General features: G+C 40.4%; 1 protein-coding gene across 8 annotated transcripts in view; it reads left to right on the forward strand.

Moving 5' to 3' along the window:
* The window catches only part of Ptprm (protein tyrosine phosphatase receptor type M), a 767,348-nt gene that overhangs the window by 594,815 nt on the left and 156,777 nt on the right, over nucleotides 1-15,756 (forward strand). For all 8 annotated transcript variants that reach the window (XM_048363182.1, XM_048363174.1, XM_048363176.1 and 5 more), the window contains one exon: nucleotides 11,807-11,958. In XM_048363182.1, coding sequence (XP_048219139.1) covers nucleotides 11,807-11,958 — 152 coding nt within the window. The remainder of the gene's footprint in view (nucleotides 1-11,806; nucleotides 11,959-15,756) is intronic.

Below are 15,756 nucleotides of genomic sequence, written 5' to 3' on the forward strand. Positions count from 1 at the left end.
TTGCTATATGAATAATGTTTGATTCAAGTTACAGAACTGGTTGTGTGTGTGTGTGTGTGTGTGTGTGTGTGTGTGTGTACACACGTGTGCACTTACCCTCCATGACTGCCTGAGTTTTATGCCTGTTACTGGGGCTTGAACTCAGAACCAGGGCGCTGTCCCTTAGCATTTTTACTCAAGACTGATAGTCTACCAGTTGAGCTACAATTCTGCTTCCAGCATTTGGCTGGTTAATTGGAAATAAGAGTCTCAAGGACTTTCCTGCCAGGTCTATCTTCAGACTATAATCTCTGGGTCTCAGCCTCTGGAGTTGCTGGGATTGTAGGCATGAGCCACTCGTGCTGAACCTCCATCACTGTCCTTAGTCCATTTTCTGCTGCTATAGTAGAATACTACCAAGTACACAATTCATAATAAAATAAATTTATTTTTCACATAAGTCCAGTATTAAGCTTTCAGCACGCAATGAGGCCCCTCCTGCATCATAACATGGTGAAGAGATCACAATGGGAGACAGCATCGGCTCACCAGGTCTCTCTTCCTCTAATAAAGCCACTAAGGCCATCACGGGCCCCAAGTTCACAGTCTCATTGAAACTTAATCTGAATTTCCTAAAGGCTCCACCTCTAAGTACCATCAGCATAGGAATTTGAGAATTCACCTTTCAAAACATGAACTTTTGGGGAGAACCCATTCAAACCATTCAGAGATAAAATGGCTACATCCATGAAGTGACTGCATTTGTTCAACTGGCAGCATCCTTTGGATTCCTCGTCAGCTGGAAGGACTGAGCCGGAGATGCTGCATCCTCACCAAGCACTGAGCCAGAGCCCATAGAGCCACTCACTGTAGGCGTCTGTCTGCCTGTCTGCTGGGCCTCTCCCTCTCACAGTTATGCTTATCAGATTTTTATGTAAGGCTCTTACCAATCTGATGATCTAAATAGTAGCAACAAATACATGATGACTACCACCATTTGTCAGGTACTGTTTCAGGATGAGGGATGAACAGTAACCAAAGAACAAAGACCAGTCCTCTGCAGCTCCATGGAAAGTATACCTGCAAGCATAATCAAATGCCTTTAATACTGACTGAAGTAGCTTTGATGGCTCCTAGACCATTAATGCTAACTGATCAGATACCTTTAAATTTCAAGGATTAGGATATGATTTGTTTTTTAATCAACCAGAAGTCTATTGTTTGTGAGGCATGGTAGATCAGCACTTGAGAGGGTGAGGCAGGGGGTTCAGGCGACTCAGGCTAGCTTGGGCTACAGAGCAAGACCTTGTCTCAAACAAGAACGAAAGCATACTGTTAGGAAAATGTAGGTACTCCTACACTCACTCTCTTCTTAAAATTTTAAGTTCCCTATATTCAGTCAGAGGTTATTGCACCTATCTTTATTCTAGCAAGTCAATTTAACTTAGGATTCTATGATTTTTATTGCAAAAAATGACATAATAAGCTTGATCTTCTTTTTTTGTTGTAATTTGTGATAATAGTGACTGTCATCTCAGATGACATAAGGTGTTTATGTCATGATTTAGAAGTGATCATAGACTGTACTGCCTGTAATTTCAACTGATTTTAAAAGAAAGTCTTCAAAATATTTTATTTTCAGCTTCTGAGTTTGGGGAAGACTAATTTTCATTAAGTTGATATAACAGACCTGTCTTGAGCCTCTTCTCCACAAAATGCATATGGTCCTGTGCATGTGTGTTCACCTCTACTGAGGAGGTGCCAGCAGCTATTCGATCCAGAGATCTGCCTGTGTCTTGGCTTCTTTGCCCTGATGTGTTCCTCTCCAGACACCCTCCTCCATTGTCACGGACTGTTCCACAGCATCTTCTGCCACTTAGGTCATGCCAAATAATATCAACTGATGCCGTTGGTTTGTGATGGAAACATTCAAAATCCTCTCCACTGAGTGGGCATTTAAGTATTGTCAGCCACAGCTTTACCACGGTGCTATGAACAAAAGAAGGTAGTTCTCCCATCTAGCTACAGCCTGTGTACTCAGCCTCTCAACATTTTTCTCTCCCTTCTTCCCGCCCCAACCTCTGGAAACCACTATTCTACTCTGTGTCTAAGATCAGCTTTTACAGTTTACACATGCATAAGAGAACACAAAGTATTTGTCTTCTGTGTCTGCCATACATAACATAATTAGTGTCCCCCAGTTCCCTATGCAGTGCATTGCCAAAAATACTGGGATTTCATTCTTGTTTTATGGCTGAATAATTTCTAAGATCATCACTGTATCTCATTGTGTGGTCAAGCTATACACTCTAAAGCAGAAGACCCAAAGATTTTAAAAATTAATGCCATAAATCCTAACTGGGTTGAATATAAAGCTAATCTTTGGGATAAATACTTGTCTCATTAGTCAGTGAGAAACAGAAATCAGCTGGGTAGGTAGCAAGTACCTTGCATGCTTTGGGGTCCAATTGAGTGGACTTCTTACATATAATAATATAATATATAATAAAACATATACAATATATAATATAATAATACTGTAAATGATAGCAGAAGAACCCTTCTACCAGTCAACAGTGCCTACTTGGCAAAGTAAACTAGCTTTTATCTCTGTGCAGATTTAAGCAACTAGTAAAGTGTGATTACTGATATACTCAATTGTTTTAGGGACAATTTATTTTGACCAGGATGAGGATTTGAACTTAGAAACTTGTACCTATTTGTATGGTTCCCTGTTCAGGTGGTGTTCTACCACTTGAGCCATGTCTCCAGCCCAGCTTTACACTGGTTATTTTGGAGATGATTATATTGGCGTCTCACAGATTTTTCTGCCTAGGCATGTTTCACAATACTCTACCTCAGCTCTCAGTCTCCTGCGTAGCTAGGATTGCAGTCAAGAGCTGCCAGCACCTACTTCAGAGGTGATTTTATCTCTACCTCTAAATACACTGCCAGTTGTCTAAAGTTCTTTAGCTTCGGAGCCTTGGACAACTGAGCACAACTGACTCAGTTTCCTTCTCTCCAGAGTAGAGCTGATAACAGCCATGCCCTTACTGAATTGTTGTTAAGAGTCACAAGTTTGTGAATATAAATTGCCCTATTTGTCTGAAGTCCTCCAACTTTTCATAACTATTACTTTCATATTGTGTTTCTATCAGCTGCTATTGTACTAACTAGTTCCAGTTAAAAGAATTGGTTGTCAGACCACATTGGTTCTTCTAAAACCTTTGAGTTTAAAAACCATTATGTGGTAATTTGTACAAATCTGTCTTTAAGGTGATATCCGCTTATTCATTTAGGCTTATTCAGCTGGATCTTGGCAATTTGGTATAGTACGCATTGTTGGACTCAACCAATAACTATTCAATCCCTACTGTGAGAAAATTAAATACTTCTTGGTTCCAATCTCTACCCCAGCTCTCAATTAAATCTAAACATACACTTAATTATAAAAGCCAAGACCAGAAAGTCATTTCTCCTTTCATGCTCTTATTGCCATGTGATTTCCATTGCTGTAAATTTTATCATCCCTGTAGAATTTAAGTAAAAGATTATTGCAAAATGAAGGCTTCTGAACCTTACTGCTTCTTTTCTTCTGCTTCCTTTAGTTTTTTGGTGTTCTTGTTTTGTTTTATTTTGTGCCTTTTTTTTTTTTTTTTGCCAGTCCTGGGGCTTGAACTCAGGGCCTAGGTGCTCATGTCCCTGAGATTCTTTTTATCAAGGCTAGTGCTCTACCACTTGAACCACAGTTCTACTTCTGTCTTTTTTGGTAATTTATTTGAGATTTTGGAAATTTGCATGAAAGTCTTACAGACTTTCCTGCCCTGGCTGACTTCAAACTATAACCCTTGGATCTCAGCTTCCTGGGTAGCCAGGAATCCTCAGATCTCAGCCTCCTGAGTCGCTGGGATTACATATGTGAACCCTCAGTACCCAGCTGCTTCCTGTAGTTTTAATTTGCTTTTATTTTTCAAGTTTTCTTTGTTCAGTGCTTAGATTATTTAGATGTTTTTGTTGCTTCTAATATTTGAGCATAATGCTTTAAAGTCAAGTGCTTTTGATGGGGCCTCCAAAATTGGGTGTTGTGTTTTCACATTCATTTAGTTAAATTTTGTTTTAATTTCTTTTGAGAGTTCTTTGCCCTGTTTTTCATTTTAAGGGTGTGCATTTCTTCAAGTGTTCTTGGATTTTCAGCTACCTTTCTGTTACTGAATTCTAGTTTAATTCTATTTTCATCTGAGGACATACACTGTATAATTTCCATTATTTAAAAATTTTTAGGGTATGCTTTATGGCCCAAAATTTATTCTGTCCTTGTGAATGTTCCTGTGAGCTTGAGAATAATGTGATTCTTGCTGTTGTTGTGTGAAATATTCTGAAGGTGTCAGTTAAATGCAGTTGATTGATGATGCTGTTGAGTTCAACTATGTCCTTACTGATTTTCTGCCTGCCAGATTTGTCCCTAGCTGACAGAGGGATGTTAAGTCTCCCATTATTATAGTGGATTCGTCTATTTCTCCTTGCAGTTCTATCACTTTTCTTGTATATATTGATGCTTTGTTGCAGGTATGTGCACATTATGGGTGTTTAAGTCTTCTTGAAGAAAGGCCCCTTTTGTCTTGATACAATGCCTTCTCTTTATCCATCGCTTCTGTAAAGTTTTCTGGTGAATTTAATGCAGCACATTCTATCTACTACTGTTTCAATGGTACATCTCTCTTCATCCCTTTGCCTTTAATCTATATGTATCTTTACATTTATGGTGCATTTCTTACAGATAATAAATAGCTAGGCCTTGCTTTTAATCCCATTTTGACAATTTCTTAATTGATCTGTATAGCTCATTGACATTTCAAATTATACTATTTTTGGCCATTGGTTGTCCTATATTTTCCTCCATCCAATAGTTGTTTATAATTCTTTTCCTGCCCTTTGTAGTTGTAATCGATTGTTTCATATTATTCCATTATTTCCTCTTTCTCACCTTTACTATTTTACTTTTTGCATTAGTTGTCCTAGAGTTTGCAATATGCATTTGCAATTAGTGTGAATCTGCCTGCAAATATATTATACTGGGCCGCGGGTTCTGCATGTTCTTGCAGTAGCAGTTTATTATTTATTGTTCCCTTTTATCCCTGGACCTTTACTGTTGTTCATTTCACTTTTTCACTAGCTGTGGACATTGAATATTACACAGCAGCTCTCTTTGTTTTATGCAGACTTTTATCTGCTAGATCAAATAAGAATTTAAAATTATTTTCTTTTATCTTGTCATTTCTCTGGTTCTCTTTCTTCATGGAGATCCACATTTTTTATATATTATGCAAGAATTTTTAAAATTTTCTTTGGGGAAATTACATCTTTTCTTCACACCTTCCCTTCAGAGTTAGTATGATAGTTTTCCAAAATATCCTAAAGACAAATTTGAGGCAAGAGTACAAAGAAGTAGCAAACTCAAAACAAACAAAAACATTCCTTCTTTAAAAATACCCTAACGGTCATCAGTGATACTGGAAGAGAATAATCCATGCGTGCACGCTGCGTTTACAGTGTTTTGCTGGGTCTGGCCTTCCTCGCAGTCATGCTGGGTAACAGAAGCTCCTTCCGCCCTGCATTATCCCAGGGTCTTGAATAAAAGACACTAAGATCTTCGTCTTTCATTGCCATGGCTTCATTTCAGACAGACATGCAGGGGTTTTTGCTGAGCTTGCTTGCTCACCTCACAAAGAGATACTTTGGGAATGCTATTCTGGAACTGACTTCCCGAAGATAAATGTGGTCCTTGGCTGTGGAGTTCTTGAGCATGTTGTGAAAGCATTTGATGACAGATGCGCTGCTCTGAATGTTCTTGGAATATCTCACTTGGAGATGGAAGTCAAACAGCCACAGTTGTGATAGTTAGAAGCATTGGACGGCAGCCCAGGACAGCAGTTACAACACTACTCCCCGAGACAGGTGGTGCACTCCGGAGTTACAGGAGCTCCGTTTTCAGAGTTGAGACCTTAGCAGTGGACAGCACTCTGGCATGGCAGATCAGGGAGGCCAAGGCAGCTGCTTTCAATGGAGAAGGTAGAACCTGCTCCCTGCGCCCCTGCCATCAACAGAGCTAAAGCATCTTGCTGCTGCAGGCACACTGGCTGGCTTCTCATCGACTGCTTTCTGTGGACAGGAAACACTGCATGTGAAGTACATGGTCCTGCTGCCAGCTAAACATTGTTGGGATGCCAATCCCACCAGAGAACTGGAAGTGAACCTGTCCCTTAATATGCTTGCTCACCCACTAGTCATTTTCAGACTGGAAGGAAAGAGACATAAGCTTTGCTCAACTTCCCTCAGCATATTCGTTATCTGGAGGGTGGAACACATCATAAAAGAGGCTGTATAATTCATCGTTGGTATCACCAAGATTGCATTCTGAAGATGCCATATTTCTGGCTCCAGACATAGACAATACAGTTTGTTTCACTGGCGAGGGTACAGTCACACTTGAAGCTTATTCTGCCTACAAGGTACCCATTTAGTCCTTGCGTTCATGAACCCGTGGTTCTCATCCTCCTTGTAGAGGTCACTTTATGACTGTTGGGGCTCAGAGCATTGTGACCAATCCCCTTCTAGGCATGACAGGTGATTGACTTTATTAAAATCCATTCATTGTTTTCAGAGGATAGAGAACCGGGGTAAAGGTGGTCCAAAGTGCAGAATTGGTGAGCTCTGGTGAGCTCTGGTGAGCTGATTTGAGCAAGCTGCAGCAGATGAGAGCAGGGAGCCAAATCATAGAAGAACTTGTATTTCTTTTTTTACATTTTTTATTGTTACTATAAAGGTGATGTAGAGAGAGGTTTCAGTTACCTAAGTGTCAGGTAAAGGGTACATTTTATTTTGGACAATATCACCCCTTCCCGCACTCTTTCCCAGTTTTCCTGTCTTATCCCCCCTCCCCCCACCACGAGTTGTATAGTTCCTTCTCAACAGTGTCCAGTGAGTACTGTTGTTGCATTTGGTCACCCTTTGTCCCTCCATATCTGTGCCTTCCTTCCATTCCCAAAGACGTATAAATGAACGACCAGAACAAAAAGAAAACAAAGACAGGAAAAAAAGAGTACTTTTATCTCTTAGAAGTGAAATCTACTACCAACAAGTTCCCTGATTCTTGTTTGTTGACAAATGTCTTTCTTTTCTCCTTTTGCTTTTAAAGGGCGATTTCATAGAAGGCAGCATTTTGTGTCAGTGGCTCTCCTCTTCAATATGACCCTGTTGCTTCCTGATTGAGGGTTTTTGAGAGGTTCAGTGTAGTACTTTTTTTTTTTTTTTGCTTTTTGTAAGTGAGGTATTTTGGACTTATAGTTTTTTTCCCCCCTTTGTTTTTTGTTTTCTGCAGTTTGGATGTAAGATTCCTAGGCATAGATCTTGTTGGCATTCCATTGTACTATCTTATTTGGCACTTAACTGCACTTTCATGGATGTGTGCTTTAATAACTGATCATAATTTGAGGAAGTAGTTATTATTGCCTTAAACATATACAATCCTTTCTGTATGCTTCTGGCATTTCCACTATATCTCTGTTACATCTTTGGAGTTGTCTTGCACTTGACGTTTTTGTTGCTGTTTGTTTTTATACTCTGTTCTTGTTTTGTTTTTCAGTTATTTTCCCTTTGCTTTTCAGCTTTGGAAAGCTATCTTGTCATATCTTCAAGCTCAGGGAGTCCTTCCTCAGCAGGAAGCCCATCGAAAGCACTCTTCTTCTCAGTTGCTGTGTTGTTTATCTCTAATGTATCTTAGAATTTCTACCTCTGCTTGTGTTGCCCATCTGTTCTTGCGCAGGCTTTCCTTTCCAGGCCTTTCCTCATTAATCATGGCTGTTTTTAATCTCAGTCTCTTCATTCTAGTATCTCTGGTTCTGCTGCTTTTTCTGTCTTCTTTCTTGCTCGCTGGACATGATGTGTTGCATTAATAGAATTGGGTGTCAAGGAACATAAGAGGCTCCAAAGCACTGTGATCAGGTCCTGCACGGCTCACCTCTGACTTTCTCCAGTGTTTCTGAAATGCTTACTACCCCAACCTTAGGCATGCCTAGAAGACTGAGTAAGCTGGGGTTGAGTACTAACCTTCTCCTCCATCAGTTTGGTACTGGTGAAACTCAGCAAGTTAGGCTCCAATAGAGTAGTTTTTCTTGAGTGTAAGTAAGCCTAGCTAAGATCAGAACAAGGGAGGGGTAAGACTGACAGGAAATGTATGTTATGTATATAACTATAACCCCTCTGTACATCACCTTTATAATAAAATAAAATAAGAACAAATGAGACTCCAATACAATGACTCATGCTTCCTAATGGTGCATACTACTTTGAATGCAGGAGTCTTGTTAATCATCTCATTTTACTAATGCTTTCATGTGATGATGATTAATTCAATTACTAATCATCTTAGATGCTACCAGAATTGTGTAATTCCTTGGCCAGACTCTAGTAATTCAATCTGACTTCTTCTAAACACATGATACTCAGTTTTGAAGTAATCGAATTTGGTAATAATCTAATGGTAAAGAACTAGATGGACTACTTTACAGAAGAAATTACTTTTTGTACCATGTTTGGAATGGTAAAGGTCGAAGTCTTATCTCAATTCCCTTTTTTTTAATGTCTCTGAAACTTAGTTTCCTCATTTAGAAAATGAGAAGGGAGAATAACTCTTACACCATTGCTCAGATTAAACAGGCTATCATGATCAGAGTACTGGCATGCAGTATCGTGTGCAATGGGTTAGTCTCCACTCCAGTACAATTAAGTTTCTTATCTCTTATTCATGGAAAGCAGATGTACCAGCTAATATGTTTTATGTGAGCCCTACAGTGTTTGGTTTTTAAATTTCAGCTATTCAGCAATACTTAAAAATTAACTTGACATAAAATCTAGATTCCTGATTTCTCCTGAAACTTGGCATGGGTGAGATCTTGCTTGGGGTGTCTACCTGGAGCTCACTTGCTGTTTGCCTCAATTTCTCCAGTTTCTCCCACCCTTATTGTCCATCCCTCACATGTCATGGCTAGAAGGCATTTGTGTTGGGGAGGAAAGTGTGGTTGAAGGGTGGAGTTAATGCAGGAATAATTGCTGAAGACATTGTGAGCTGAATTTTTTATTTTATTTTATTGTAAAGGTGCTGTGCAAAGGGTAACAGTTTACATGAGTCAGGGAATTGAGTACATTTCTTTTTCAACAATGTCACCCTCTCCCTCATTCTCGCCCAGTCTTTCCCTTCCCAGTACCCTCCCAACCAAGTTTATAGTCCATTTCCAACACAGGGTCTATGGGTTTCACTGCTGCATTGGTTCACCTTTTGTCCCACAGTTTCTGTCTCTCCCCTTCCCCTCCCCACATCAGACACTTATATACAAGACAAAGGGTACAGAAATCATAAACAGCAACAAAAAGAAACAAACCAAAGAAAAAATAATTGCAAACAGGATATTAAAAAAAACCTCTTCCATTTCTTGAAGTTCATTTTGATTAACATCATTTTATATGATCTCGTGCACATAGTCATTGAATGTGTGAGGTCCTCTCCTAAGAATATCCTCCTTTGTTCTCACTGTGTGAATGTTTATTACTGCTGTTTAATTAATCATGTCCAGGTGTAATTATTTGCCTTTTACTATCCATTGGGTTTAGTTGTAGATTTATAGGCACAGTATATTGATTACAAATGAAGGAAACCATGCAGCGTGTGTTTCTTTCAGTCTGTCTTAGTTCACTTAGCCTAATTTTTTCCGAGTCTTTCCATTTCCTTACAAATGAGGCAATGTCATTCTTTCTCATGGAAGCACAGACTGTGGTATATAGACCACATTTTATTGATATATTCATCCACTGAGGGGGCATCTAAGTTGATTCTATATCCTGGCTATGGAGCTGAGTTTTGAAGAAGATTCATGGACATGGAGTCTGGGATGTGAGCTCAAAGCAGCAGGTCTGACTTGACCTCTGTTTAAGTTGAGGACACCCCCCATGAGTACTTACCAGGGTTCCTTTATGATTAAAGATCAGTAATGAAGTGTTTAGGATGACATCACTGAAATTTGCATATTGAAGATTAAAATGGAGAAATATTTTTCCAGTACAAGCCTAGCTTTTATTGGGCTTATATACCCCTCATTTGCAATACCCCTTCCTGCCCTGCCAACCCTAATGCAAGAATCTGTGGCAAAGTTATCTGTTGCTTCCTCACCTTCGGACCTAGAGAAATTAAGGAAGAAAAGGCAGAGGAATGTCTGGTAAAGTTGACCTTGGCTGCATAGACAAAATAACAAGAAGAAAAAGAATATTGAAGCAATTACCTACATCCATCAGTCCAAAGCAAATCAAACTCAAGCAGAAAGTGAGCATTTTGCCTGAATTATGGAGGTAATTATCTCAGTCCTCCACTTCAGGGATCCTGGGGAGACCTGGCCTGAGACTGTTTTTCTGGGAGCAGGCAGTTAGAAGTGGAGAGGAAATGTATTGTTGGGAGCACAGCTGTGGAACTGGGGCTTGCTCTGGAGCCTTTGCCCAGAACACCTGCTGAGAATATCCAGCCCCAGATCCTGGCCGACTCACCACTTAGCTGACTTAGCTGACTGAAGAACAGGGGAACCATGGGAAGAGAGGCTTGCCTGTGCCCACAGGGATCACAGAGCAGCTCATTTTTCCCGATCTTCATAACTGCACTCCTAGAGACATTGTAGGTGATTTTTATTCATCAGTTTAAAAATGTATTTCTTTTTTCTACCAATGTTTTGCAACTAAAAGGGCAATATGTTGATGAAACTCTTGTGCCTTCAAAGTATGAAATTAAAAGACGAGTATAACTAGAGGCAAGAAAGCATTTGGATTATGTATCCATTGGAAATGATCATAAAGATTATCCATATGGCCTTATGATACACGGTGCCTTTCATTGGATTAGTGATCACCTGATTTCAGTGTGATTTTGATTATGACTCATTCAGTGTCAATCAGTGTCAAGATGATTTACTAGAAATCGCTGCCATTATTTCTTTGGAAATGGCTACTAGGTGCTTGGGCAAATCTCAAATATTATTGGCTGTAGTATTTACGGTATGATAGTGCCATGGACTTAAATCTTCCCACTGTATCCTTTTTCCTTAAGCTTCTCAAACCCTATTCTTCTCTTGGATGCATAAAATTAACTCCTGTGTATTTTGTGTGTTTTACCTGCTTAGTATGTTAATTCTCCTCAGGTTATTAGGGCTGTTGTATAAGTAGCATAGTGTTGGATTGCAAGTTTCTAACGTTACTGAGCAGTATGAAGAGGCTGGACTTGCTGTTCTTATTCTTTTTTGTATCTCCTTTATGGAAGGAGGACATTCTAAGTAGTTCCCAGAGAGGAAGCATTCTAACTGGGCATGCAGCTTGGTTGTATTCAGTGCATGTCCAACCCCAGTCATAAGTCAAACATTTCTGTTTTCATTTTGCCTGGCCAACATTTACTAGAATCTTCTCTTTGCTACTCTGGTGACAATATAGACAATAATCCATTAATAGTAATTCTAAAAGCCTATCAATAAACAGATGGTTGTATAAAATATTATTATTTTAATTGAACTTTATGTAGGGAAAGACACCATTTGGGGCTGTAGACTTTTGGAGGAGGCAGTGAGTGTTTTTCATCTCTTGTACATAGCCTGGCAGAGTCTCCGACATATAGAAGGTACGCAAATAAATGCAGTAGTGATTAATTCAGTTGTTATTTGTGAATAGTGACCAGTACGCAGGCCATTGCTTCCTTTTCCATTCCTGTGCACATCTATATCATTGAATTCTTTATCCTAAGGAAACTGGCCAAGAAGCGGAAGGAAACAATGAGCAGCACACGGCAGGAAATGACGGTGATGGTGAACTCCATGGACAAGAGCTATGCGGAACAGGGCACCAACTGCGACGAGGCCTTCTCCTTCATGGACACACACAATCTCAATGGGAGATGTACGTACACACTGTGCATGGCTTTTCATCCAGCTCTGGTTCTCTGAGATCCCAGGTTGTATGGGGAGATGAAAAACACCAACTAAACATTCCTAAGGTGTTGTTAGGCCATTTTGCTTCTGATGGTCTCCTTACATGATCCTGAAACGCTGATACACAGGGGTTGCTTAGCAGAGTTTCTGTTCTGAAGGTGCTAGGATCAGGCCAGAGGGCACAGGAAACCCCGGTGAGGTGCCAGTGAATGCTGGGAGCACAGTGCCAGACAGATAGGCTGAGGAGGAGGACACTTGCTTCACATCACTGCTTTCCTTACTCAGATGACACACGTGAGCAAGCCAGGTGTGGAAGTACACACAAACAGTTCACTCTGTGACAGTAACAAGGTAATTGTTTATTTGTTTAGCTGACATGTTCTGCCCTTATTATAGGGGTCTTAGTGACAATTAATAAATTAAAGTGTATTCCAACTTCACAAGTCGTAAACCACACCTGAGCTCAGCTATGTGCCACTGTGTGTGATCCAGGTACAAGGCTTTATTTTAGGAAACTAACAATTAGGTTGATTATGTGACATACAAAAGAACCATCGTTTTGTTCCTGGGGAGCTTCTGAGAGGCTGTGTCTGGTATTGTAGTTCACGGCACACGAGAGTTCCCTGTGTGTTAAATTTGTGCCTACAAACTAACACTGACCCCAGCCGCACAATCAAGACATTACTCAGCAGGGGGTGGAGCCCAAGTGTACACATGGAGGGCCAAATAACCATAGATGAACTGGGTGTGTCAAGACTGCAAGGACTTTACAGGCCGGGTCTGGGGGCTGACTGAGAACCACATGCTGGTGTGGGCCTGTGCACAGTGCTGCTCCCTCGCCGTTTCTCTGGTCATGTCATGGCCAGTACTTGGTGCCTGCTTGGAGCTGGCTTTTCTTCTGCACTCTGCTTGGCTTCAGAGAAGGCCGGTCTTTGTTTTGTCTGTTTATAGTGCAGTTATAGTCTGCCACTTCCTACCACACCGATGTGTTCACACACACTCCACCCAGGGGACTAGCAAGCCTCAGGTGCTGTTCATATGCCCTGGGAAGACTGCAATCTTGGTTTTCATCCTGGGCCGCTGGGCTCCGCCCATCTACGCCATGTCACTGTTGGTATGGACACTGTGGTGTCTCAGCTTCTCACAAGCTACTTCCCGGCTTTCCATGGGATTCTCTCTCCTCTTTTCATAGCAGATGTTCTATTTTTCACTTGAAAATCCTCATATAGTGTATGTAACTGCCCAAATAAAGTACTTTCTGCATTTGTTATAGGCTCAGACTCAAAAGTCCTTTTGGCTGAGGACAGGATTAGCATTTTTGCCGAGGGGAAGAACAAAGTTAGACATTTATGCAGGATAGGAAGATGAGAAAGTCAGCAGGTAGAGAAGGAGGAGAAGGAGAAAAGTAAACAGGGAAAGGGAAAGGGAAAGACAAGGGAGGGGGGCTGGGGATATAGCCTAGCGGCAAGAGTGTCTGCCTCGGATACACGAGGCCCTAGGTTCGATTCCCCAGCACCACATATACAGAAAACGGCCAGAAGCGGCGCTGTGGCTCAAGTGGCAGAGTGCTAGCCTTGAGCGGGAAGAAGCCAGGGACAGTGCTCAGGCCCTGAGTCCAAGGCCCAGGACTGGCAAAAAAAAAAAAAAAAAAAAAGACAAGGGAGGAAGAGGTCTGCTTTCTGGCATAACCCACTAAGGTTCCAAACTTTCTGTCTCATGGCGGTTCACCTCATAAATAAATTTACTCAAAATGATCCACCTTTAGAAAAGGAATGTACATTAGTAGTTTTGAGGCATTTGAAGTTTGAGCCTCAGGATATATGTCTCTGGATAGAAAGTTTAATTTGGCAGCTGCTGCTTTTAAAGTCAGTGTATCTGTGGAAAGGCAAAACTATTGACACACAAAGGACTGCTACAAAAGCCAGTGTCTGTGAACCTGTGTGGCTGATCTGCTGTTTGGCAGTTTGGCATTCTTTGATTGCACACATCCAACAAATCCTGCAGAAAAAGCCAAATAAGAGGCTTTCCATTTCCTTCCAGTCTGTTTGCAGTGAGTAGGTCTTGTGCATCTTATCTGCTTAAGATTTTTCTTACTACTCTATCAATGTGCAGTTACTGGGATGAAAACTCTCAGGAAGGGAGTCCATTAGATCCCTTGGCTAGTAGCCTCACCCCTATGATGACTTGAATATATGTAAGAACTTTTAAGGCTGGAAGAAAGAGCTAGAAACTGTCAGGTGGGTTGTTTTTAGAAATGACAGAGTGAGCAAAAGGAGCCAGGAAAATTTTAAAGTGAGCAGGAACACATTTATGACAATTGGAAGTAATGTCCCCACCAAAGCAAATAGGAGTAGTGCTTTCTACTTGAATATGCTATAAAAATGGGAACACCACATCTGAGCAGTAGGAATGGGTTTAATTTGTATACTGAAAGACAAATGCATTTTAAAATATTTTAACAGAAAGGTATAAATAAATATAACTCTTTTGTATTTGGCTTGCCACATTTTTACCAACCACATAAAAAATACCCACAAATAATAAAGCAGGATTATTCTCATGTGACCTAGCAGAGTTTACAAGTGCAAAATATTTTAGTTCTTATTTTCATCAATTGCTCTCTGGTCCTGATAACTTGCTACCACATGCATCATTAATGTGACCCTTCTGTATTTCTGAAAAAGCATCTGGTAGAATGGCAGGCAGCCTGAGTCCCTGTTCTGGTTCTCTCGTGGACTCATGTTATCTTTATCACACCTGAACAGAGACAACGCATTGTCTTACAGGTACTGGTCTCAAGCTGAAGCATGTTAGCATGTCATCAGAATAATTCCAACATGCAGTATCCACAGGATTCAGAATGCTTCCTATAAATACAGTAGTGACTGTGTGTATTGGTGACCTGATGGGAACTTGGCATCAAATAAATCATATAAGCATAAACCAGGAACATGATCATAGGGCTTAACCACCTTAAATATTCGGAAAAGTGTTTCTATAGCAAATCAGTTAAAAATACTGAACCATATTGTGAACCATATTGTGTCCCTTTAAGAGGAAGAGACAGCATGATGGTGCTGAGTTAATAAAGGAATATTTGGAAGATATAATAAGCATTTTTTTAGGAAGAACAATATGAGAAACATTCAGTAGAGACCACACAGCCTTTATTTTCTCTAATCCAGATCATAGCAGTATGGAGAGTTCTGTATATTTCCAAAATATGAGGAAGGAGAGGATTTTCACAAACTTATAAACACATTGGAATTACCAGATTATTTTTCTTTTTCTTTCTTTCTTTGTGCCAGTACTGGAGCTTAAACACAGGCGCTGGACATTGTCTCTTAGTTTGTTTGCCCAAGGCTAATGCTCTACCATTTGCTACCCAAGGCTAGCATCCTATCATATCCCCCTCTGGGTTCTTGATGCTTAATGGAAATGAGAGTCTCATTGCTATCCTGAAATCTCAGCCTCCTGAGTAGCTAGAATTACAGGCTTGAGCCACTGGTGCCCAACATTCTCACTATTCTTAAGACGCCATCAAGACTCCTTCCTTTTCTTTGATTTGTATATTTCAACTCACTGTGATAGGGGAGTTATATAAGAAAGGGCTAGAAGCCAAACAGAAGTCTGTTGATTTTGTCAAAGTGATGACTATGATTGTGTTTCTTTGTTGTTGCTCTGTTTTGGTTTTGTTTGATATGGGTTTTTTTGTTGGTGGTGGTGGTTGTGGGGCTTGAACTCAGGGCCCGAGTGCTGTCCCTGA

Source organism: Perognathus longimembris, chromosome 15, assembly GCF_023159225.1.
Source record: "Perognathus longimembris pacificus isolate PPM17 chromosome 15, ASM2315922v1, whole genome shotgun sequence".
In the NCBI taxonomy this organism is placed as follows: Eukaryota; Metazoa; Chordata; class Mammalia; order Rodentia; family Heteromyidae; genus Perognathus; species Perognathus longimembris.